Source organism: Phoca vitulina, unplaced genomic scaffold, assembly GCF_004348235.1.
Source record: "Phoca vitulina isolate PV1807 unplaced genomic scaffold, GSC_HSeal_1.0 scaffold9, whole genome shotgun sequence".
Classification (NCBI taxonomy): domain Eukaryota; kingdom Metazoa; phylum Chordata; class Mammalia; order Carnivora; family Phocidae; genus Phoca; species Phoca vitulina.
Window position 1 is genome coordinate 53029592 of NW_022589712.1, and position 25350 is coordinate 53054941.

Sequence of the window (25350 nt, forward strand, 5' to 3'; positions counted from 1 at the left end):
ATTGTGTTTTGTTATTGTCTTGTTTCATTTGGGTCTTTTTTTTTTTTTTAAGCCTAAAAACATCATTCTCAAAGAATTAAGCTATACTTGCAACCTTTCCTTCCTTAAATTAATTGTTGTAATTTTACTATTTGCATTATTTCTCACTTTCTAGGCATTTTGATGATTTCCCCACCATAATTTTATCATGAATTGCATAGTAACCTAAACTTGTGTACATAGAATATGATCAATTTATTGTGAACTTTCTAATTGCTGCCTGTTTATCCTTCTCTTTCCTTTTATCCTTTCCTTCCTTTTTTTGAAGATCAGAACTGCTTTAATTGCATTCTTTTTAAAAAGCAGCTTAATTGAAGTATAATTTACATACCATAAAATCCACCTAGATTGATTATACAATTAAATGATTTTTAGTAAATATACAAAGTTGTGAACGCATCACCACATTTCAGTGTTAAAGATCCCTTGTGCCTATTTGAAATCCAACCCTTGGGCAGCCACTAATCTATTCTCTGTTATAGATTTGCCTTCTCTGGACATTTTATGTAAATGGAATTATACTTTTTTACATCTGGTTTCCATCATTTAGCATAATGTTTTTGAGGTTTATTCATGTTGTAGCATTAATCATTATTCCTTTTTATTGCTAGATAGTGTTCCATTGTCGGGTTATGCCACATTTGTTTGTTTACCAGTTGAATGGCATTTGGGTTGTTTCTACATTTTACCTATTATGAATAACGCTGCTATGAATATTCAGGAACAAGTCTTTGTGTGGACATGTTTTCATTTCTCTTAGATTCCCAAGAGTAAAATTTATGGTAAATTTATGTTTAACATTTTAGAAATTGCCAAGCTATTTCCCAAGTAGTATCATTTACATTTCTACCAGCAACACATGTAGATTCCAGTTTCTTCACATCTTTACCAACCCTTGGTAGTCTCATTTTTATTCTAGCTATTCTAGTAGAAATGAGATAGTATCTCATTGTGATTTTTATTTGCATTTCCCTAATGATTATTGATGTTAAGCATCCTCTCATGAGCATATTAGCTGTTTAGATTTCTTCTTTGGTGAAATGTCTGTTCAGACATTTTGCCCATTTCTTAATTGGGTTATTGTCTTGCCTTTGAATTATAAGCATTTTCTTTTAGTATTTATTTATTTTAGAGAGAATGAGCAAGCATGTGCAAACAGGAAGGGGTAGAGGGAGAGGATCTTCAAGCAGACTCCCCACTGAGCACAGAGCCCAATGTGGGGCTCAATCCCACAACCCCAAGATCATGACCTGAGCCAAAATGAAGAGTCAGACACTCAAACGACTGAGCCACCCAGGTGACCCAAGTTATAAACACTCTTGATATATTCTGGATACAAGTTCTTTATCAAATATATCCTGTGCAAATATTTACTCCCAGTCTGTGACTTGATTTCATGTTCATAATGGTGGTTTTTTGTTTTTTGTTTTTTAATTTTACTTATTTCAGGAGCAAGCATGAATGGGGGGATGGGGAGAAGGAGAAGCAGACTCTCTACTGAGCAGAGAACCCAATGCAGGGCTCGGTCCCAGGACCCCGGGATCATGACCTGAGCCAAAGGCAGATGCATAACTGATTGAGCCACCCAGGCGCCCCCATAATGTTGTCTTTTGAAGCACAAAAGTCTTTAATTTTGATAAGTCCAATTTATCAACTTTTTTTTTATAGATCATGCTTTTGGTGTCATATTTAAGGAATCATTGCCTAATCCAAAATCACAAAGATTGTTTCCAGTGTTCTTTTCTAAAAGTTTTATAGTTTTAGCTCTTAAGCTTAGGTCTATGATTAATTTTCAGCTAATTTTTGTGTATGGTGTGAGGTAAATCAGGGTTTCTCATTCTCAGCACTGTTGACACAATGGGCTGGGTCATTTGTTGTGGGGGCCTGCCCTGTGCCTTGTTGGATATTTAGCTGCATCTCTGGCTTCTACCCAGTAAATGTCAAAACCCCCCGCCCCCCGTTGTGACGACCAAAATTGTCTTCAGGCATTGCCAAATGTACTCTCCCTTTGGGAAGCCCAAATTACCCCCATTAAAAACCACTGAATTAAATTAAATTTTTTTGTATGTGGCTATCCATTTGTTCTAGAGAAACCTTTTGTTGAAAAGACTATTCTTTTCCCCTTTGAATTGCCTTAGCAACTTTGTAGAAAATCAATTGACCATAAATATAAGGGTTTGTTTCTGGACTCTGAATTCTGTTCCATTGATCTCTGTGTCTTTCCTTAAGGCAGTATCACACTGTCTTGATTACTATAGCTTTATATTGTTTTAAAATTGGGAAGTGTTGGGGCGCCTGGGTGGCTCAGTCGGTTAAGTGTCTGCCTTCGGCTCAGGTTATGATCTCTGTGTCCTGGGATTGAGCCCTGCATCAGGCTCCCTGCTCAGTGGGGAGCCTGCTTCTCCCTCTCCCTCTGCCACTCCCCCTGCTTGTGCTCTCTCTCTTTCTGTCAAATAAATAAATAAATAAATCTTTTTAAAAATAAAATAAAATTAGGGGCGCCTGGGTGGCTCAGTCGTTAAACGTCTGCCTTTGGCTCAGGTCATGATCCCAGGGTCCTGGGATTGAGCCCCATGTCGGGCTGGCTCCCCGCTCCATGGGAAGCCTGCTTCTCCCTCTCCCACTCGCCCTGCTTGTGTTCCCTCTCTGGCTGTGTCTCTCTGTCAAATAAATAAAATCTTTAAATAAATAAAATAAATTGGGATGTGTAAGTCCTCCAACTTTTTTTTCATTAAACTTTTTTTTAAAAGATTTTATTTAGAGAGACAGCATGCAAGCGGGGGAAGGGGCAGAGGGAGAGAGAGAATCTGAAGCAGATTCCTTGCTGCGCACAGAGCCCGACATGGGATTGATCTCATGACCCTGAGATCATGACCTGAGCCAAAATCAAGAGTCGCTGCCTAACAGATTGAGCCACGCAGGTGCCCCTCATTAAACTTTTTAAATTAAAATAATTGTAGATTCAGAAGTAATTATAAGAAATAACACAGAGTCCATGTACCCTTTATAGTTTCCCCCAATGGTAACATCTTATAAAACTGTAATACGGTACCAGAGCTAAGATAGTGACATTGTTACAGTCCATCAATCTTATTCAGATTTCCCCATTTACACTTGTAATTCTTTTTCAAAGTTGTTTTGGCCACTCTGGCATTTCCATAAAAAATTTTAGGAGCAGCTTGTCAATTTCTACAAAAGAGCCTGCTGGGATTTTGATAGGTATTGTATTGAATATATAGATACAATTTTGGATAATTGCCATCATAGCAATATTAATCTTCCAATACATGAGTCTTTTCCTTGTTTTTAATTGTGGTTTTATATATATGTGTGTGTGTATATATATGGCATAACACGTACCATTCTAGTCATTTTAAATGTACAATTAAGTGACTTTAATTATATTCACACTGTTGTGCAACCATCACCACTATCTAGTTCCACAACTTTTCCATTACCCCAAACAGAAACCATGCTTTTCTTTTTTATTTTTTTTTTAAGATATTTTATTTATTTATTTGACAGAGACACAGCGAGAGAAAAAGCACAAGCAGGGGGAGTGGGAGAGGGAGAAGCAGGCTTCCCACTGAGCAGGGAGCCCGATGCGGGGCTCGATCCCAGGACCCTGGGATCATGACCTGAGCCAAAGGCAGACACTTAACTGACTGAGCCACCCAGGTACCCCTCCTTTTTAAAGCAATAGTGAAATTGCCCACTTACTAGTTACTATATGCTCTTCTGTGGCCTCCAAAGTCTTTTTTTTTGTTTTTTTTCCAAATCAGTAATTTAGTACCAAATGCTGAATCCCAGGGAATCCTAGTACTTATCTTTGGAGGACGATAAATAGAATCTTTGTTAAGAAATTGGCCTTTAGAGTCTTCAGATCCCAGCTCTGCCATTGACAAGCAGGTTACTTACCTTCTCTGAATCTTACATTATCATGCACAAATTTGAACATTTCTATTTCTCTCAATCTTCTAGGTGTGGGCTTCACTAAATGGGGTGCAGAGACTCTCAAGGATACTCGGCAGCCTGCAGGTGCTGTGGGAAGCCACAGAATGAACATGCACATTATCTAAGAACATATTTTTTCCCCACAAAGTTAAAGTTAGGTAATTTAACTACAAATGATTTTGTAAAGTTTTATGGCATATCAAATATATATATATATATATATACATATATATATATATGTATATATTATGGAATTAAATGTAAGCTTTGCATTTATTTTAATATAAAATGTAAGACTTAAGGGGCGCCTGGCCAGCTCAGTTGGTAGAACATACAACTCTTGATCTCAGGGTCATGAGTTCAAGCCCCAAGTTGGGCATAGAGCTTACTTTAAACACATAAATAAAATAAAATGTAAGACTTAAAATAAATGTAGAGTTTGTATTGGGTGTTTTGGGCTCACCCTCCTTCCCTTCCACACCCCACATTCCACTTAGTGAGTCTTTTACCCTCTAGTCTCCCTCTCACCCTGATAGGTACTCATTATTCACAGCCCTTTTCCTACAGAACCTCAGGATCCTTAACGCAGCACAGCAGGCAGCCACACTTAAAATATCAGAACCAGCACACAAGTTGAAGTCCATTTGCCATCTCTGTTCAACTACCTAACAACTGGGCGCCTAGGTGGCTCAGATGGTTAAGCATCTGCCTTCAGCTCAGGTCATGATCCCAGGGTCCTGGGATCGAGCCCCACATTGGGCTCCTGGCTCAGCCGGGAGTCTGCTTCTCCCTCTCCCTCTGCCTCTCCCACTGCTCATGCTCTCTCTCTCTCTCTGTATCTCTGTGTCTCAAATGAATAAATAAAATCTTTAAAAAAAAAAAACAAACTACCTAACAACTATTTGCTTCATATTTTACCATTTGGGAGTATTTGAAATAAAATCTATAGCCCCCAAAATCAAGGTGATTTTCTTTACTCTTGGCTTTCCAAGTGTTACGTTCTTTCTTTCAGATGATTTTATTTTCTCTGCTTTACCTATACACTCTCATGATAAAGACAATGAAAGACATCATGTGGTATGTTGACTTTAAAAATGGCAGTATCAGGGCACCTGGGTGGCTCAGTCAGTTAAGTATCTGCCTTCAGCTCAGGTCATGATCCCGGGCCCAGATCAAGCCCCGCATTGGGCTCCCTGCCCAGTGAAGAGTCTGCTTCTCCCTCTCTCTCTCTGCCCCTCGCCCGGCTTGAGTCTGCTTCTCCCTCTGCTCCTTACCCCGCTTGTGCTATCTCTCAAATAAAGAAAATATTTTTTTAAAATAATAAATAAATAAATTAATTAATTAATTAAAATGGCAGTTATCTATCGGGTCATCCAAGTCTTCTGGCCCCCAGGTACTTATATTTTATGTAGCTTTGTCCTCCTGATAGCCATCAACAGAAAGAAATTGGATGTCTGTTAGTATGAAAAAATCCTTTTGAGGTGTCTTTGCAAAACACTTTACATACACTATTGTCGTCATTAGTTCCTATTTAAGAAAGGCTGAAATGTGTTCTTTTGTTCCCTATTTAAGAAGGGTTTAGGGGCAGCTGGGTGGCTTAGTTGGTTGAGCATCTGACTTCAGCTCACGTCATGATCCCAGGGTCCTGGGATTGAGCTGAACCCCAGGGCTCCCTGCTCAGTGGGAAACCTGCTTCTCCCTCTCCCTCTGCTGCTCCTCATGCTTGTGTTCTCCCTCTCTCTGTAAAATGAATAAATAAAATCTTTTTTTTTTTTTAAAGAGGGGTCACCTGGGTGGCTCAGTTGGTTAAGCATCTGCCTTAGGCTCAAGTCATAATCCCAGGGTCCTGGGATCAAGCCCCACATCGGACTCCCTGGTCAGCAGGGAGTCTGCCTCTCCCTCTCTCTCTGTGCTCCCGATCTATTGCTCTCTCAAGTAAATAAATAAAATCTTTAAAAATAAATAAATAAAACTTAAGAAGAGAGAGAAGGAAAGAGGGACTGTGACCCCTCTATTTAAAAAAAAAAAAAAAGAAGGTTTAAATTTTGCCTTATCAGTTGTAACACTGGGGTTTGTATGGGATTTTTTTTTTTTTAAGATTCTCATCTCTTTATATATATAATGAAGAGATAGACAAGAAGGTGTAGTAGAGAGAACAAAGCTCTTTTTGACTGAACTATTAAACACCTAAACATTTATATTTTTCTTCCCAGTACTCTACCTACCAACTTTTTATGATCAGAAGCTGGCATGACAGACTAATTTGTATCTAGCTGTTGCTAAGCTATCACCATGGTATCAAGGCACTAAGGCAAATATAGATGCCTAAAAACAAATGTGTAGGAAGAAAATTTTGTCCCTAGCCCCCTCACCTTTCCTGTCATCTGGATGAGTAGTTAACATCAAAATTCTGTGTCATACAGAATACAATACAGAATGTTACAGCCATAACAAAACAAAACTTTTGAAAAACCAAATTATTACAGTCCATAAAAATATAATGTCTGCAAATGTTAGATTTGTCATTTACAAAAGTCATCACTAGTCTTCCTGCCTACACTTTGTAAGGATTGAAACAGCCCTCAGAGTAACTGTTGAGTTTTTATCCTTAAGGAATATAAAACATCAGCAAAAATACTGTCCTATTAATTTCGTTTTTATGGTCAGTCAAAATGAATGGCATCTTTTTGTTCTGTCTCAATAGTTAAAGCTTTTCAAATAGTTTTTAGAATTTCAAATTCTAGTAGATGATTTCAGCAAAATGCCCTATTATGAGCTTTATCTTCAAGAGTGGTATAAATGCACTCTCCAATCTTGTATCTTAGTCCTATTACTTCCTTTGCCTCTCCATATATACACACTAAGAGATTACTTAATCCAAAGGGAACAGCTCAATTTTCTTAAAAGTGCCCATCAACGCTATTAAAATATGTTTATAGACTGGATGTAACACTTGTTTACCCAAATAGTAGCGTAAATATCTGTTTTTAGAAAGCTTTACCATAAATCTTTCTATATGATTGGATTCTTAAGCAAGACTATGATTAGGAAATAAACCATTTTCCCCCTTGGCTAGTTCTAATGAAAGCTTTCCAACTTAAACATTGTGTTTGAACACTTCTTCCATTCATAGCATGTGCCCATCAAAAAGCGCTTTCTGTTTGCAGTGTGTCAGCTGTACTATTTATAACCTAGTTAACAATGCCAACTAGAGGCAGTAAAAGGTGTGTATTTCATATGCAAATTCCTAGCAGTAATTTCTACAATTACATATAGTTGCTTGCTCTATTATGTTTAACATCAGCTTATAAAACTGAGTACAGGAAGTAGAAAATGATCTAATACTACATTTTTACATTTTTGTATTGCTTAGAAGTTGTATTGAATTAATCAGAAAAATGAAAATTAAAGAGTGCAAAATGAAAGTACCCCGAGCTTGTAATGGACATTTTAACATAATTGGACCCATCACTTTGATGACCTGCAACCGTGGCTGTTCAGACCAAGAAACTGACTGTGTGACAGAGGCTCTTCTTTCTGTTTTGTCTCCAAATTTGTGTTTTCCCAAACAGTCTTCTTTTCCAGGGGTGCATCTTCCCCTTCCCCCAGGGGTGTATCTTTAAAAAGCAATACTTAAAGTACAAAGATAAGCATCAAGCTTATCATTTGGGAAGTTACGGGGCTAGATGGTACCAATATTCCCACAATGTGGGATGTGAACCACCGGCATCAACATTAGGGGCTTGTGTTAGTGTCAGGGCTTTCCCCGGATGCACTGAGCCAGAATCTCTGAAGGTGAGCTGCAGGAATAACAGTTCTCAAAGACTTCCAAGTAATTCTCACGTACATTCCAGTTTGGGATCCAGTGGGGGTAGATGACAAATTTCTAAGGTTCCATTGATATTCTAATTCTTGCTGTGGTGCAACAAAGAGAACACGAGCTTTGAAGTAAGCCAGATTCCAGGCAGATTGAAATGCTCAACATTTAAGCCAGAAAAATAAAAATCTATGGAGAAAAACAAATACTGCATGACCTCTCTCATGTGTGGAATCTTAAAAACAAACAAACAAAAAACCTGAACTCTTAGATACAGGAAATAGATTGCTGTTTGCTGGGGGGAGGGGGAGGGGTGGTGGGTGGGGCGGCAGGTGGAGGATGGGTGAAGAGGGTCAAAATGTATAAACCTCCAGTTATAAAACAAATATGTCATAGGGATGTAATGTACAGCATGGTAACTATGGTGCATAATATTGTATTGCATATTTGGAAATTGCTAAAAGAGTAAAGCTTAGAAGTTCTCATCACAAGAAAAAAAAAACTCTGTAGCTATGTGTGGTAAAGGATGTTAACTAAACTTACTGTGGTGATCATCTCGTAATACAGTTGTCCCTTGAACAATGCAGCTTTGAACCGTGTGGGTCCATTTATATGCAAATTTTCCCCAAAAATACAGTCCTGGTAATGTATTTTCATTATGATTTTCTTTTCTCTAGCTTACTTTATTGTAAGAATACAGTATATAGGGGCGCCTGGGTGGCTCAGTTGTTAAGCTCTACCTTCGGCTCAGGTCATGATCCAAGGGTCCTGGGATCGAGCCCCACATCGGCGGGAAGCCTGCTTCTCCCTCTCCCACTCGCCCTGCTTGTGTTCCCTCTCTCGCTGTGTCTCTCTCTGTCAAATAAATAAAATCTTAAAAAAAAAAAAAAAAGAATACAGTATATAATACATACAAAAGATGTGTTACGCAATTGTTTATGTTCTTCAGTAAGGCTTCCAGTCAACAGTAGGCTATTAATAGTTAAGTTTTGGGGAGTCAAAAGTTATACGTGGATTTTCAACTGTGGTGGGTAGTGCTCCTAACCCCAACATTGTTCAAGGTAATCACAGGGCACCCAGCTGGCTCAGTTGGAAGAGGATGCAACTCTTTTTTTTAAGATTTTATTTATTTATTTGACAGAGAGAGACATAGCGAGAGAGGAACACAAGCAGGGGGAGTGAGAGGGAGAAGCAGACTCGCCGCTGAGCAAGGAGCCCGATGTGGGTCTCGATCCCAGGACCCCGGGATCATGACCTGAGCCCAAGGCAGATGCTTAACGACTGAGCCACCCAGGTGCCCCGAGCATGCAACTCTTGACCTCAGGGTTGTGAGTGCAAGCCCCATGTTGACTGTAGAGGTTACTTAAAACTAAAATCTTTAAAAAGAAAAATCTAATCATTATGTTATACACCTGAAACTAGTAATATTGAAGTTATTTATACCTTGATTTTAAAAAATACAGAAAGGGGGACGCCTGGGTGGCTCAGTCGGTTAAGCATCCAACCCTTAATTTCAGCTCAGGTCATGATCTCAGGGTTGTGAGATCAAGCCCCATATTGGACTCTGTGCTGGGCATGGAGGCTGCTTAAGATTTTCTCTCTCTCGCCCTCTCTCTGCCTCTCCCCCCCGTCTAAAAAAAAAAAAAATACAGAAAGGGGAAAAGAAGTATAAGATGTGTAGTAAATGAAAAATGTAGAATAAAATGGCAGAAATAAGTACTTATATTGGAATGAATTATAATAAATATACATTAATTAAATTGACCAAACACTGTATGTTAACTATGCTAGAATTAAAAATTTTTTAAATATTAGATTGACTAATTAAAAACCAGACTCTGGGGGCGCCTGGGTGGCTCAGTCAGTTAGGCCTGCAGCTCTTGATTTTGGCTCAGGCTGTGATCTCAGGGTCCTGGGATTGAGCCCCATGTAAGGCTCCACACTCAGCAGGGAGTCTGCTTGGGGATTCTTTCTCCCTCTCCCTCTGCCCTTTTCCCCTCCCCAACTTGTGCTTGCATGCTCTCTCTTTCTCCTTCTCTCTCAAATAAAAAAATAAATCTTAAAAAAAAACCCCACTCTGATTGGGTTAAAAAGTAAGATCCAATAATAAGTTGTCTAAAAGAGAAACTTAAAAGACACAAAAAATTTAAAAATAAAAGATGGAAAAAAATTATGAACCAAAAGAAAAAAGGGGAAGAATCTTAATAGCTGACAACACAGAATATAGAGCAAAAAAATATAAGGGACAAAGAAAGACATTATATGCTGATTAAAGGAATAGAGCAAGAAGCTCTAACCATCAAAAACATGTATGCACCTAACAATACAACATCAAAATATACAAAGAAACATCTTTAAAAAATTTCTGGTAGAAATGGATAAATCAAGTTATAATTAAAAGATTTTAGCCACATCTTTCAGAAATTGATAAATCAAGCACATAAAATAAGTATATTGAAATTTTTGAATAATTCAGTTAGTAAGCTAAAGCTATGAGGTAGATATAGAACCCAGCACCCAAGGAATAGTTCAATAATAACTTTCAGATTAAACTATGTGAAGATGTCCATGGTTGACAATTTTTGGCCCATAGAAGTGGTAGTTTCCTCTTATTCAACCTAAACCACATAGATTGCTGAAGGAACTAAATCAGCTAATGTGTATAAAACAATCAGCACAATGTCTAATTTAGTCTCCTTTGGTCTGTAGTCTACTGAGAGTACTTGCCTTGATTATTGGTTATCATAAATTAATTCAGTAAAACCCTACTGTAATTGGGTGAGAGCCAAAGAATTCAGTAATGTGAAATGTAAGGTCACAGTTTTTTGTGAGGTTAACAACAAAACAACCAGTGTGGAGCTAGCTGGTGAGGAATTCTGGGAGTCCAACTGCCATATCTAAATTCGGCCAGACAAAGCTGTAATTTGGTGCCACCTGGTGGTGGTGGTTGGCTCCAATTTAAATATTGTTGGGACAATTCTGAGTCCAGAGGCAGCAGGAAAGCATCAGTGATTCCAGAAATGTCCCAGTTAGTTGGCCAGATTCCGAGATTTACCTTGGAGAATACGGAGACCAGAGACTCACTCTTCACCTATCTCTTTTTTCTGAAACAAGTTTACATGCCTTTCCTTCACCTTCATGACCTTGGTCTCCACCCCAAGATCCCTATCCCCACCCCTAGCATAGAACTTTAACCCCTACCCCTGACTCTTATCCCTGTACTGTTCTCAAACAGGGGCTAGGCCCAGAATGGAAGCCAGTTGCCAATTCTGTATTATATCTAAAATTATATTTTTGATGAGTGCATTATTATGGGGTTTTACTGTGCTTATGAAGGATCCCCTGAATGCACACAACATAGTAGCACTATATTTTTTTATTTTAAAGCCTTTGATTACTGCAAGTGTTTCTGGTTGGCTATAAAAAGCCTTTATTTAGTTGAGACTAATTGAAATTCAAGCAGGAAAATAAAAGGAAGACATGCAAAGGGGGAAATTTTCATCTGGAGAATATTAACCCTATTATATGAATGCTATGAAAACTTAAATTTACAGTTGCCTTTTGTGGATGATCTCTTGTTACCGAACAGGCTCAGAACTTCTTAGTTTGGTTATTTCTTTGTTGAATTTCTCGGTTTGGGGGGGGTAGCTTTTCCTTCCTCATATAAACACGTGGCCCTACTCCAGTCTTACAGGCGTGCCCCCTGAACACACAAACTGGGCTTCTCAGCATCTGCATGGAGGGGCAAGCCTGTAAAGGGGGTAGTGGTCAGTTATTGGTTACATTTCTGTTTCTGTCCTCATCACTCTTCCTGGCGCCCCTCCACTTGTGAGTTAGGGCTGGGTCACTAAACTGAGTCGGAGATAGGCCGTCTGAGAGCCCGGCACCGTTGAGAGCGGCAGAGTTCGCTGTTTGAGATCAGGCTCGTCTTGGCTTGTGGCTGCCAGAGGTCACGTCCGTCTTCAATGAAATTGTCGAGCACCAAGGAAGATTTGTGGCACACACCAGCACAGGCCTTCATCTGCCCACTACCTACTGTTCTGACCTTACCTGTTACTTCTGCCTGGCCTCTAACTTCACTGGCTCTCTGGTTTTTACTCAAAAAGGCTATTTATAGTTTTCCAAATATGGCCTGCAGTTTCCTACTCAGCTGCTGCCCACGGTATTCTCTGCTCAGAATGCCCTTCACCCAGCCTGTGTGGGTCAGAATCCCGCTCAGCCTTCCTGTAGCCTCTCAGGACAGCCCCGTCCTTCACGGAACCTTCCTGAGCCAGCTCCTCACTCATCCTTAACGCTGGGTCTCCCTCTGGTGCCGCCTTCTGCTTTATATTACAATATTACAGTTCTCAGGGTTAGCGGTTGATTCCTTGGGTAGACTGAAATCTCCGTGAGGACAGGGACTTGACGTATCCATTTTTTAATTCCCAAAAGGGCTCAAAGCTTTGCAGTTGTAGGTGTTCAATAAATATTTGTTTAATTTGAAAGTTTTTGTCACATTAAAATCAGTCAGGCTGTCTTCCAGAGAGTTCTCACCCTCTCCTGCCAACTGCATGCGTGCACAACCCTAATTTAGGTACTAAATGGCCTCCCCCACCTCTCTCTACAAGTGATTTCAGCCAAATTCTGTCCCTGCAAAAATTCTCTGGGAAGGTAGCCATTGGGAAAACACATTCACTTACTCTAGCCTAGACTAGAGATCCCTTTGGCACTGAAATAATTTACTTACTTACCCAATGTCAAGGCTGAATAAATGCAGTCTCCCCCAAGTACAAAGTTTACTCACTCAGAGCTGGGATTGCTCGCCTGGGCGGCTCAGTCGTTAAGCGTCTGCCTTCGGCTCAGGTCGTGATCCCAGGGTCCTGGGATCGAGCCCCACATCGGGCTCCCTGCTCGGTGGGAAGCCTGCTTCTCCCTCTCCCACTCCCCCTGCTTGGGTCCCCTCTCTTGCTCTCTCTCTCTCTGTCAAATAAATAAATAAAATATTAAAAAAAAAATCTTACAAAGAATTTGCGTGGGTACAGAAGCTGTATCTTTTGTGTGTCTTCATTTTTTAACATTTAAATGTTATTAAATCATTGGATAGCAACTTGGGTGTAACATATTTTATTATAGATAACCGTTTGAAAACTTCAGTATCTCCAGAAAGAGAATTCAGGAAATACCAAATGTGTGAGTCTTAGAGAATCATAACGTAAGTGCCCTCTCTGTCCCCAAACTGGGTATGAGTTTCTCCCTTGCACTGTACATAGGTCATTTATTTCTACTGATGCTAATACTTTCCTTTTAAAAAACTGTTTTTAATTTTATTGAAGAAAAGTAACCTCAAACCTCTCTAATTTCTAATGTAAGATATTCCGAGGGAAGCAGGTAATGTAGATTATTGGACTCCTCTGGTCCCTTTTCCCTCAAATTCACACATGCGAGTTCCAAAGGGCAATTACTCCTCTTTGCTCCATGCTGATTGTATAGGTCAGGAGAGTAATAAGGTTGTTTATTTGAAGGATTTTCATCTGGTGTATTTCTAATATTCTTGCCCCGCTCCTGACCACTCAAATCAGTATCACAGTGAGACCGGCATCTCTCTCCCACCACCAAAGAAAATGATGAAACAAAGGTGATTTGAGTCTGAACTTTCTGCTCCCAAATTTATCATCTTCCCGGAGCACAAGGGTTGTATTGCTTTAGTCTTTTAAACCAGTAATGGCTCAGTAATAATGTTAGTCCTTTAAACCAGTGACGGCTCCGTAATAACTAGTATCGTGTGTTTACTATTAACTCGATGGCTAAACCTTCAAGTTATTACATATTTTTCAAAAACCTTATTATTGAATTCAGAAATTGCCTCTGGCAGAATCAGGAAAACAAGGTACTATACTAATAAAAGTAAATGTTACATTATAATAAATTATTAAGAAGACACTGTGTTAGATACTTATATTTTACTTGAAAACTGGAATCTGATTAATTGCCTGAATGGGGATTTCCTTCCTAAAAGATTTTCCTAGTGCTTCCTTAGAAGCCACAGAGAAATTCTGAAACTGCCTTATAGATAACCTCAACTCAAGTATGTTCAGCAAGATAATATTTTTGAGATATTAATCTATATTTTTATTCTCCTGTTATTTCTCCCTTTCTCTTCCCTGCCTCCAAGCAGAAATTCCCATCTGGGTTTATTGTCTTGGTGAAGGCATGAGATGGAACAGAAAGCTGAAATCGCCCTCAAGCTTTTGTTTCTAAAAGCGTAAAGCCCCATCAAGGAGATGATTTGAGCCATAGGCAAAATGTCTTGGGCAGACGCAGGAGGATCCCGGACAGGGTGGTGAGGAGGAGCAGGGCTGGCATGGGAGCTTCCTGGCAACCTGGCTGGGAGGCAGGCCTGCCCTTCGAGAAGACACGGATGTGAGCCATGGCACAAACTAGAGGCTGTGGGCTAGATCTGACTTTGTTTGGCTGTGTGAATTTCAGTCATTCGTATTAAAAATCTGGGCAATTTCATGTAAAATTCCAGGTTTGGGTTTCTCTAAAGTAATTGGCGGATTTGGCCGTACTGGATTCAGTCTATAATGGTACCAAATGGCTGTCTGCCTTGGATAAGGACTGAACCCTCTAGTTCGCCAGAGTCCCCGCCCGTCCCTGCCTTTTCCCTGCACTGACACCAAGAGTTACTCATCCTAACACTTTCACTGCTGTTTTCCAGACAATAGAGGATGCTCCTCTTTACCCAAGATTTTTTCCGTTAAGTGGAGAAACAAAAGATAGACTAAAGATGGTTCACACTGAAAGAAAGAGGGGAGCTAGTGCATTTTTTTGTAGAAGTGAAGATGTTCTTATGTGTTGAAGAGGCAATCCACCAGCTTCCCGCCTGAACTCTCCGTGCTGCTTCCTGTAGGCATTTGCATCAAGTCTCCCTGTCCCAGGCAGCCTTGCAAAGAGATGATCATGTCCCCGGTCAGGCTTGGCAGAGCCGCGGCCTGCAGGGCATAGTGAGCAGGACGATGGGTGGCTTATCCAGAACCGACGTGGGCAAATGCCTGGAGGTCAGAGGCCCTTGGAAGCCCGCTGAGGGTGGGGAAGACTCCAAAACAATGGGGCTTAACATAGAAAGTAAATTATAAACATAGTTATTTCACACACACAAATGTATGAACTCAGATCTCATGGAATACCTTTATTATCTCACTGGCTTGGTTGTTTAGCTCAGAGCTCCAGCGGCACCAGTGTGCTCACGTGATAGAGGCTTCCAGAACATGTCCTGGAGAAAGACAGCAGGACGCAGTGTTCTTTTCCTTGTGGATGGCGGAAAGAGAATCAACATTAGAATTGTGGTTTGGGAACCATCACCTGTTTTAGAATCATACGGTGGCATCTCTCCCTTTCTGCATGGAGTTTTGACTTAAAATGGGGCTCTGGGGGGGCGCCCGGTGGCTCAGTCAGTTAAGCGTCTGCCTTCGGCTCAGGTCATGGTCCCAGGGTGCTGGGATCGAGCCCCGCATCGGGCTCCCTGCTGGGCGGGAAGCCTGCTTCTCCCTCTCCCTCTGCTGCTCCCCCTCTTGTGCTCTCTCTCTCTGTGTCAAATAAATAGAATCTTTAAAAAATAATAATAAAATAAAATAAAATAAAATGGGGTTCTATGGGTGTCTTCCAGACAGCATTCAGGTTCGGCATATGAACCTTGGTGTTTTTGCTGCTAAACTAGAAATGTGTTTTTCAAAACCCCAACTGTTATGTGCCTGGGTTAGTTATCTCAACAGTCCGCTTACCTCATTTATGACCAGTAAAAATAACAGCTCTCCTTTATTGGGCTAACCTTCCGCCAACCACTAGAGCAGTGCTACACCTAACCGCCTTGTTTATAACCACCTGGAGGGTGGGGTTGCCCCATGCTGTAAATAGGGAAACGGAAGCCAAAAAGTTTGAGCAAGCTTCTAAAATCTCACACTGGACACACGTTGGGGTCGGGATTCAAATCCAGGTCTGCCTGACTATATAAGCTCAGCACTCCACAGCTAGCAAGCGCCACAGTATTTATTACCACTTGCTATTTGCCGGACAACAATCGGGCTGAGGGATGGAAGTATGAATGCAATGGCCAAATCTTCAAGGAGCAGCAAAATTAAATTAGGCACATTCTTTTTTTTTTTCTTTTTTTTAAAGATTATTTATTTATTTATTTGACAGAGAAAGACACAGCGAGAGAGGGAACACAAGCAGGGGGAGTGGGAGAGGGAGAAGCAGGCTTCCCGCGGAGCAGGGAGCCCGATGCGGGGCTCGATCCCAGGACCCTGGGACCATGACCTGAGCCGAAGGCAGACGCCCAACGACTGAGCCACCCAGGCGCCCCTAAATTAGGCACATTCTTTAGAAATAAAAGGGAAGGCAGGTTCCTGCAGTGACAGGTTTTGCAGGAGTCCTTGGATTTGTGCTGGTAGCAGAGGAAGTCACCTTGTCAGCAGAACATTCCCTCTGGGGCCCTGTGCTTCTGGGATGCTAGGACTGGGTCCAGATGAGCATACTACTCTTTCCCCAACTTTTATGAGTTGAAGTGTATCCCCCAAAAGACACTGAAATCCTTACCCTCAGTATCTGTGAACAGGACGTTATTTGGAAATAGGGTCTTTGCAGATGATCAAGTTGAGGTGAGGTCATTAGGATGGCTCCAATCCACTATGACTGGCATTCTTATAAAAAGGAGAGATTTGGGGGCACCTGGGTGGTTCAGTCAGTTGAGTGTCCGACTCTTGGTTTTAGCTCAGGTCATGATCTCATGGGTCATTGGATCTGGCCCCGCATCAAGCTCTGTGCTCAGTGGGGAGTCTGCTTGAAGATTCTCTCCCTCTGCCCTTCCCCCCCATGCATGACCGCATGCTCTCTCTCAAATAAATCTTTCATAAACTAAATTAAAATAAAAAGGAGAAATTTGGACACAGAGACAGGCACGTACAGAGGGAAGACTATGTGAAGACATAGGGAGAATGCCATCGACAAGCCAAAGAATAGCTGAGGCTACCAGAAACAGAGAGAGGCCTGGAACAGATGCTCGTTCACAGCCCTCAGAAAGAATCAACCTGGCCAACACCTTGATTTTGGTCTTCTTGACTCCAAAATTGTGAGATAATAAGTTTCTGATGTTCTAAGCCACCCAGTTTGTGGCACTTTGTGATGGCAGCCCTAGGAAAGAAAAACACCATCCAACCTGTATACTTTTAATTGTTTTATTATTATTTTTTAAAGATTTTATTTATTTTAGGGATGGCTGGGTGGCTCAGTTGGTTAAGCAGCTGCCTTTGGCTCAGGTCATGATCCCAGGGTCCTGGGATCGAGTCCTGCATCGGGCTCCTTGCTCGGTGGGGAGCCTGCTTCTCCCTCTGCCATTCCCCCTGCTTGTGCTGTTCACTCTTGCTCTCTCTCTGACAAATAAATAAAATCTTTTAAAAAAAATTTTTTTGTAAAGATTTTATTTATTTGAGAGAGAGAGAGAGTGCACGCACCAGCAGGGAGAGGAGCAGAGGGAGAAGGAGAGGGAGAGAACCTCCCGCAGACTGCTGAGCCAGAGCCCAATACAGGGCTCGATCCCAGGACCCTGAGATCACGACCTGAACCTAAACCAAGAGTCAGACACTCAACCGACTGAGCCACCCAGGCGCCCCCGTATACTTTTTTGAAAGGGAACATTCAGTTGTGTGGCTTTGTCATCATCCACTTCAGAGTCCTCCTCCTGAGCGGGTCTGGGAGCCCCAGAAAGGTCTGGCATCGTCCACATGCAGCCCTGAACCCGTATTTCGAGGCTTAGCCCCCAGTCCAGTCAGCTGGCATATCTGGAGCCTGTGTCTGAGTCACGGCAGGGAAGAACCCCTTGAGATCCTTACTGCAGAAGATGGCAGAAGGTGTGACACGCATTCTGAAGCATCGTGGAGTCCAGTCCAAAAGTATCATGGACGATGTGAATCACAGGACCACCAAGTAAGACCAGTTAGGCTGAGATGAGGGCCGTCTGCGAAAAAGGTCTAAGCGGGAGCACAGACCTGGGAGCTACTACCTCTGGTGGGGAAGGGGCTGGTGCAAACACGACAGAGGAGGTTTTGAAGGAAGACCAGGCATTGACAAGGGGCCTCTAAAAGCCTCTAAGGCTCAGGCAGAAGAGGCGGAAGTGCCCAGTGTGAGCAGGAAAGGAGGGCTCCAGCACTCCTATGTGTCTTAGTGTAGAATGGGATTTTCTGAAAGGAGAAGATTAAATTCTGTTCTAGTCAGCACTATTTCTGTTTTGAACAATTAAATTGGGAAATAACTAGACTTCATTGGAAAATAGCAGAAGAGCTAGTACTTAGGCTATAATGCAGGTCATGCCAATCGTCAGTTACGCACCGAGAGCCTGGCGCATATTAGGTCTGCAGTAACTATTTGTTACATGAAAGAATGAGTTACAAACCATGTCATCTCTCTGGACATTATTTTTTTTTTCATCTGTTCAAAAATGGGATAAATTGGTATGGGGAGGTGATATACCTGTTCCATCTCTCTCAGATCCGTGATCAAAGGCAAACAGCGTGACAAAATGTGAAAACACTGTTGTTATGAACTGAATGTTTATGTTCCTCCCAAATCCATATGTTGAAGCCCTAACCCCCAGTGTAAAGGTATTTGAAGATGGGGCCTTTGGGAGGTGATGAGGCTTAGATGAGGTCATAAGGGTGGGGCCCTCATGGTAGGATCAGTGCTCTTTTTTTTTTTTTAAGATTTATTTATTTGAGGGGGGGGGGAAAGCACGCAAGAGTAGGGGGGAGTGGCAAAGGGGGAAAGAGAATCCCAAGCAGACTCCCCGCCGAGTGTGTAGTCCAGCATGGGGCTCAATCTCACGACCCTGAGGTCATGACCTGAGCTGAAACCAAGAGTTCAGACGCTCAACCCACTGAGCCACCCAGGCACCCCAGGATCAGTGCTCTTATAAGAAGAAATACACAGCGAGTTTGCTCTTTTCCTATTCACCATGTGAGGACGCAGCAGGAAGGTAGCTATCTGCAAACCTGGAAGCCAGCTTTCACCAGAACCCAACCGTGCTGCCACTCTGATCTCAGACTTCCAGCCTCCAGAAAAGTGAGAAGATAAATTTCCATTATTTAAGCCCCCGAGTGCAGGGTATTTTGTTATGGCGGCCAGAGCAGACTAAGACAACAATGGGAAGACCTTTATGACTGTGAACTTTATGGAGCTCTGTATTGGGCAGGGGGGCGTGGTTCTGGCATGTGGCACAGATTCTACCATGAATTAGCTACTTGCCTTTGGGCTCTTCCCTTGTTTTTTTTTTTTAAAGATTTTATTTATTTATTTGACAGAGAGAGACACAGCGAGAGAAGGAACACAAGCAGGGGGAGTGGGAGAGGGAGAAGCAGGCTTCCCTGCGGAGCAGGGAGCCCGATGCGGGGCTCGATCCCAGGACCCTGGGATCATGACCCGAGCCAAAGGCAGACGCTTAACAACTGAGCCACCCAGGCGCCCCTGGGCTCTTCCCTTGTAACAGCATAGGGGGTACCAGGACATTTCCAGGCACCATTCATACAGACTAGGACCCATTCTGTCCTAATGTTTGACCTTTTGTTTCTTCAGCTATAAAAAAAAAAAGGATGAGGAATGGAACATGGTATCTAACAGCAATTCATTTATTCTTTCAGCAGATATTTGTTGAGAATCGACTGTGTCTGAGGCACAGAGCCAGGTACTCAGAGACAGAGCATTGGAACAGGGTCTTGCCCTCCAGGAGTTTACAGAAAGGCACTTACAGCTTCCTGTGAGCAGAGTCTCTGTATTAGTCAGCTAATTTGCCATAACAAAACATCACAGACTCAGGGGCTTAAACCACAGACCTTTATTTCTCATAATTCTGGATGCCGGAGGTCAGGGTACCAGCACATTGGTTTCCCCTGAGGCTCCTTCTCCCTGGCTTGCAGATGGCCACCTTCTCTTCATGTCCCCTGTTGGCCTTTTCTCTGTGTGCATGGCTGGTGACTCTCCCTCTGCTTTTAAGAATACACGAGAGACTCTTAATCAGAGGAAACAGACTGAGGGTCACTGGAGGGGAGAGGGGTGGGGGGATGGAGTAACTGGTCGATGGACATTTAGGAGGGCACTGATGTAAGAGCACTGGGTGTTATATAAGACTGATGAATCACTGAGATCTGTCTCTGAAACCAATAATACATAATGTTAATTAATTGAATTTAAATGAAAAAAAAAGAATACCAGTCATTGGACTGAGAGGCACACCCATATGACCTCATTTAACATTAATTACCTCTTTAGAGATTCTATCTCTAAATACAATCACTTGGGGCACCTGGGTGGCTCAGTCAGTTAAGCATCATGGGATCGAGGGTCCTGGGATCCAGTTCCGCATCAGGCTCCCTGCTCAGTGGGGCGTCTGCCTCTCTCTCTGCCCTCCCCCAGCTTGTGTGCGCGCTCTCTCTCTCTCTCAAAAATAAGTAAATAAAATTTTAAAAAAGTAATTAAAAAAATAAATACAGTCACTTTCTCAGGCATATTGGGGGTTAGGACTTCAACACATGGATTTAGGGGGAGGTCAGAGTTGAGTTCCTAACAGCCTCTATGACCAGGAAAGAAAAGGCACTGAGGAAGTACAGAGCAGGGGCATCTCGCCCAGACTTGGACTACCCAAAGCCTCTCGAGGAAGAGATCTAAGTTAACTGAAGGATGGGGCTGGCGGCAGGGGCTGCTATTCTGAATAAATATACTCTCTGAAGCACAAACGTTGTATATTTCACGTTTCTGTGGCCTCTGACTTTTTTTTTTTTTTTAATGTGTTTGGCCTTTGGTAGGAATAACAAAGAGGAACCCAAAAACATTCCAGAAGCCAATGTGCCTTGGGCAAGCCACCTTTCCTTTTTTTTTTTTTTTTTAAAGATTTTTATTTATTTATTTGACAGAGAGAGACACAGCGAGAGATGGGAACACAAGCAGGGGGAGCAGGAGAGGGAGAAGCAGGCTCCCCGCTGAGCAGGGAGCCCAATGTGGGGCTCAATCCCAGGACCCTGGGATCATGACCTGAGCTGAAGGCAGAGGCTTAACGACTGAGCCACCCAGGCGCCCCGCCACCTTTCCTTTTTGCCTCAGCTTCCTTCTTGGTATAATCAAGCACTCCGCATTTATTATTTCCCAGACCTTAATGTGCCATGATTCTAGGGAAATCCTTAGGTATATTCACAGTTACTTCTCTAAAATACTGGGTTGACAATTCAGAAGCTTGGGGAAAGGGAGACATGGATTCTGTAGCCAAATGCCATATTAACTTTTGGAGCATTATTAACATCTCTTCTCTCTGTTTTCTAATAAGAACATGTAGATAAAGGGGAGCCTGGTGACAGGAGTAAATCCAGACTCTCACACCAGCTCTGCATGACTTACCTACTCCAGGGTGACTTTTGCTCTGTAGGCCCTGGTGATGTCTGTGGGAAGGGGGTACAGGGCTGCAAAAGCAATGGATGCCCATTGTGGGAAAAAATAAAACCCAACATGACACAAAGGTATTATGTGAAAAAGTACATTCCTTTTCTCGCTCCCATCCTATACTGTAGGGGAAACCACGCCTCCCTGTTTTCCACATCTTCTAACTTACGCTGAAATATATGTATTTGTTTTTCTTTTTTTTACAAAAACAGGATGATACTACGTATGTTGCCTGGCACCCAGGGGTGTGACAGCACCTGGCTCCAGGGGTCCCAAACAGACCAGGCTCAGCCAGCTGCCACTGACAAAATCCAAAGGCAGAGAAACAAATGGTGGTGGAACAAGAAAGGAATTTATTTATTTATTTATTTATTTTATTTTATTTTATTTTTAAAGATTTTATTTATTTGAAAGAGACAGATGCAGCGAGAGAGGGAACACAAGCAGGGGGAGTGGGAGAGGGAGAAGCAGGCTTTCTGCTGAGCAGGGAGCCCAATGCAGGGCTCGATCCCAGGACCCTGGGATCATGACCTGAGCCGAAGGCAGATGCTTAACAGCTGAGCCACCCAGGCGCCCCAAGAAAGGAATTAAAAAAATTTTTTTTTTTTTTAATAATCTCTATACTCAGACCTGGGGCTCAAACTCATGACCCAAGATCAAGAGTTGCATGCTCTTCCGACTGAGCCAGCCAGGCACCGTGCACAAGAATGGAATTTATTTAAATGAGGCCAACAGCGGGAAAAACACAGAGTAGACTCTAGAAGACTATCTCCAAAAGGCTGAAACTACTTCCAGGTTTATATAAGGAAAATGTGGGGCAAAGGTGGGCGGGTACCTGCAGGTAGGCAGTGAAGGTCAAAAGGATCAGTGTCTTGGAGTCAATCCTGGGAGGGGTCTTGTAGGCTCAGGGCAGTCCTCACTGGTCAGGGGATAGTTTTGGCTCCCATTAGCAGATGCTCTGCCCTCAGGGTCTTCCGCCTGAGCCAAGAGACAAACTGGAAAGAACCCAACTAGAAAAGTTTGAGGTCAAAACGGAGACAGCCCAAGTCCTCTTTCAAATAGATCTCTAATTGTCTTTTACTCAATAATGTGGCATTGACATTCATTCTTCTGTCCCCATAAAAAAGAGTACTTCTCTTTCTAAAGCCTATGTAGTATGCTAGCATGTGTCATTTATTGAACAATTTTTCAAAACCCCTCCCATTTTTTTGCTAACATGAACGATCCTGCAATGAACATACTTGTAGACGTAGCTTTGGTTGAGTATTTCCCCTCGAAGGATTCCTAGAAGTAGAACCACTGGATCTCGAGTTCATTTTTATGAGGTGTTCCATTGTACAGAAAAAATTTTAGGTCAAATAAGACCCCCCCAAAATGTGTGTATCTATGTATGTATACCATTTCATTTAAAAAGTCTTGACTCACAGCATGAAATAATTTCTTAAAAATTGGCCGGTTACTAGACTAGTATGTCTTCTTTTTCTTCTTTTTTTAATGGGCACTGATTGGCTGGGAAACCAGCCTCCCCGTACTCCCTGCTTCCTGACAGTTGCAGCTGTGTGATCAGCGTGGGGACTCCTGACTGCAGGCCCGTGGGCACGCCTCTGGGCGTGGGGGCCCTGGTGGCTGCTACGCCTCCAGCCAGCACTCTGGACTCAGAATGAGCTATAGTTCAGATTGGCATTTGTTTTCTCAAGGGCTTGAAATTGAGAGTGGGATTGCAGCAATTTTCACTCTTCCTAACATTTCTTTTTGCAGAATCCTATTGTGCAAGCCAGATATCCAACTAAAATCAGATCTTAATGGCTGTGTTGGGTACTTAAAATCTCAAGCTGCTATAAATTATTAAATAGGCCTTCAACACAGAAGAAGAACTGCCCAGCACAAATTCTCTGCAGCTTTTTCATTCAAAACTTAATCTTTTCCCCCATATTGGGTCGTTTACCGGCTCCGGATTCCGGTAAAGGTAGGTCTCCCCGCTCCCACCCCCCAGCACACAAGGGGTTAAACTTAACTCCCGGAGCCTAATTTCCCAAACAAAAGCCAGTTTTGCAAGTTATTTTTCAAGGTGTGTCTTTCCATAAGTTCTATTTAATAAAGTTAATACATGTTCCCACTTCCCTTCTTTTTTTCCCTTCTTACTTTTCTGTTGTCAGTATTCATGGAATCTGGATCTGTCAGCTACTTATGTTTGAAGTGGAAGAATTGGCAAAATTATACATCCAGCAGGCAAGAAATAAAGTGGAAATGTCTCACAAGTAACACTGAAATCTGTTGCGTTGTTTTAAGACTTTACTGAGAAAAAAAAAAAAAGCCCTACTAAATATTGTCTTGGCAACTATAAATATATTTTAGCAATGATAAAAACCTTTAGAATAGCAGCTACAAGATATCTGAAACCTAATGCCTATCTGTCTGCCACTCTCAATTATATATATTTATATTCTATATATCCCATTCTTCATTAAATGCTGTGCAATTTTCCTTTTGAGTTGCTGTAGTGTTTTATGTGAATCCTTTATATGGCCAAGGAGCCAATTTCCCCCCCTGCTGCATTTTACTCAGGTAAGATTGGAAATGAGCTCATTAGATCAATTGCAGCAATTCTAATTTGAAAACTTGAAAAATGCATTTCTAACTAAGAAATTTCCAATCATGCAGGTATCTAAAACTCAGTTTTCTTTGTTTTGTTTGTTTGTTTGTTTGTTTTTTCAGGTCTTTCCACACATCCCCATGAACCAGGAACCGTCACTCCTACTGACTTCTTAGGGTTGTGTTGGGCAGGAATTGTGTTTTTTATACCTCATTCCTCTCCCCATCTTACTCCATGTTTATTCATCTTTTTTCAGAAGGCATTACTTTTATCCACTTGCACTTTCAGACCTATTATTTTTTTTTCAGAGCTATTATTTTTTAAAGCCTCCAAAATACAAGTTAGATACAGCTATTCCAGTGCAGCTTTGGAGGTTGTTTTCACCTTCATATACTATTTTCCCTTATGAAACAAAACAAAAAACATACAAAACCATTTGAGGGTAGGCCATTTCCTAGATAGCAATGATTTCTATTTCTGTTAATAACTTATTTGGAATGAACAGCTTACTTTGTTAAGTAGATTGATCCAGTTATGCAAATTAAGATGTGTAATTTACAGTAATACTCAAGGTCACTTTGTTATTTTCTAAGATGTTTTAAAAAAGGCAGCCGTCAGGTAAGCACGCTGCTCGCCTTAGATGCTATTTATTAATAAAATTATTGTATTTGGTTTCAAATATGAACAAAGAAATGTTGGTTTCTATTATTTTTATTTCTATTGTTTTACTATTTAATTTCTCCTTAAATACCTCGGTTGTTACTGTGAAAGGGCTGAAGATACAGATCTTCACAACACATATCTCATCTAATCCCCTTTGTAAAAATGTAACAAGGTCATTTTACATTTTTAAACCACTTCTGCAAAGTGGTTTAAAAATGCAAAGTGAGCTTAAATGCTACTCTTAACTCTTCCTAACTCTTCTACCGGGAAATCCTAGAAAACTGAACTAATGAAATGCAACTTATACTCTTTAAATTCTAATTATAACTGTCAAATTAAATTGAAGGTGAGACTGAAACTGCTGTATCTGTTAAGTGAGTCAAGCGATGTACTGGATCATACGTGTTATTTAATGTGCAAGTGTAAAAGTCAAGTTCCCGGCAGAAATCGAAGTGCCTCCATTCTGTCTTCTGGGAATGTATAAATTAACCATTCTCCCCCAAGCGGTCCTCCTCCCTTCCTCCCTCCGCCCTATTTTAAATGTAGATAGGGCGTCTCAAGTCTTTTGAATTTGAAGGGCTGCTATCTCGGCCCCATTCTTTTCATCATCCTGTTTTGAATGACACTGAGCACGTATAGATTCTTTTATAAAAGCACCCCCTGGATGCAGAGCTCGGTTCTCCCGGAGGCTTGCTAATTTTGCATAGCAATTAGTACTGACTTCTCAAAATGGGCTATCCAAATGCAGCCTCCAGAATGTTCCACGTAGTTCCTCAAAGGTCTTAGATAACCGTGCGCCTTTTTGATTTCAAACCCGAAGGGAAAGAAC

At 41.7% G+C, this 25350-nt stretch overlaps 1 protein-coding gene across 2 annotated transcripts in view; it reads left to right on the forward strand.

The window, feature by feature from the left end:
* Positions 1-24949, forward strand: part of PDSS2 (decaprenyl diphosphate synthase subunit 2) — a 267411-nt gene extending 242462 nt beyond the window's left edge. The window contains exon 8 of one of the 2 annotated variants that reach the window (XM_032408135.1): positions 23422-24949. In XM_032408135.1, the coding sequence (XP_032264026.1) occupies positions 23422-23460 (39 nt within the window). In that variant the 3' untranslated portion in view covers positions 23461-24949. The remainder of the gene's footprint in view (positions 1-23421) is intronic. The other variant, XM_032408134.1, reaches the window with a different exon arrangement.
* Positions 24950-25350: the final 401 nt, after the last annotated feature.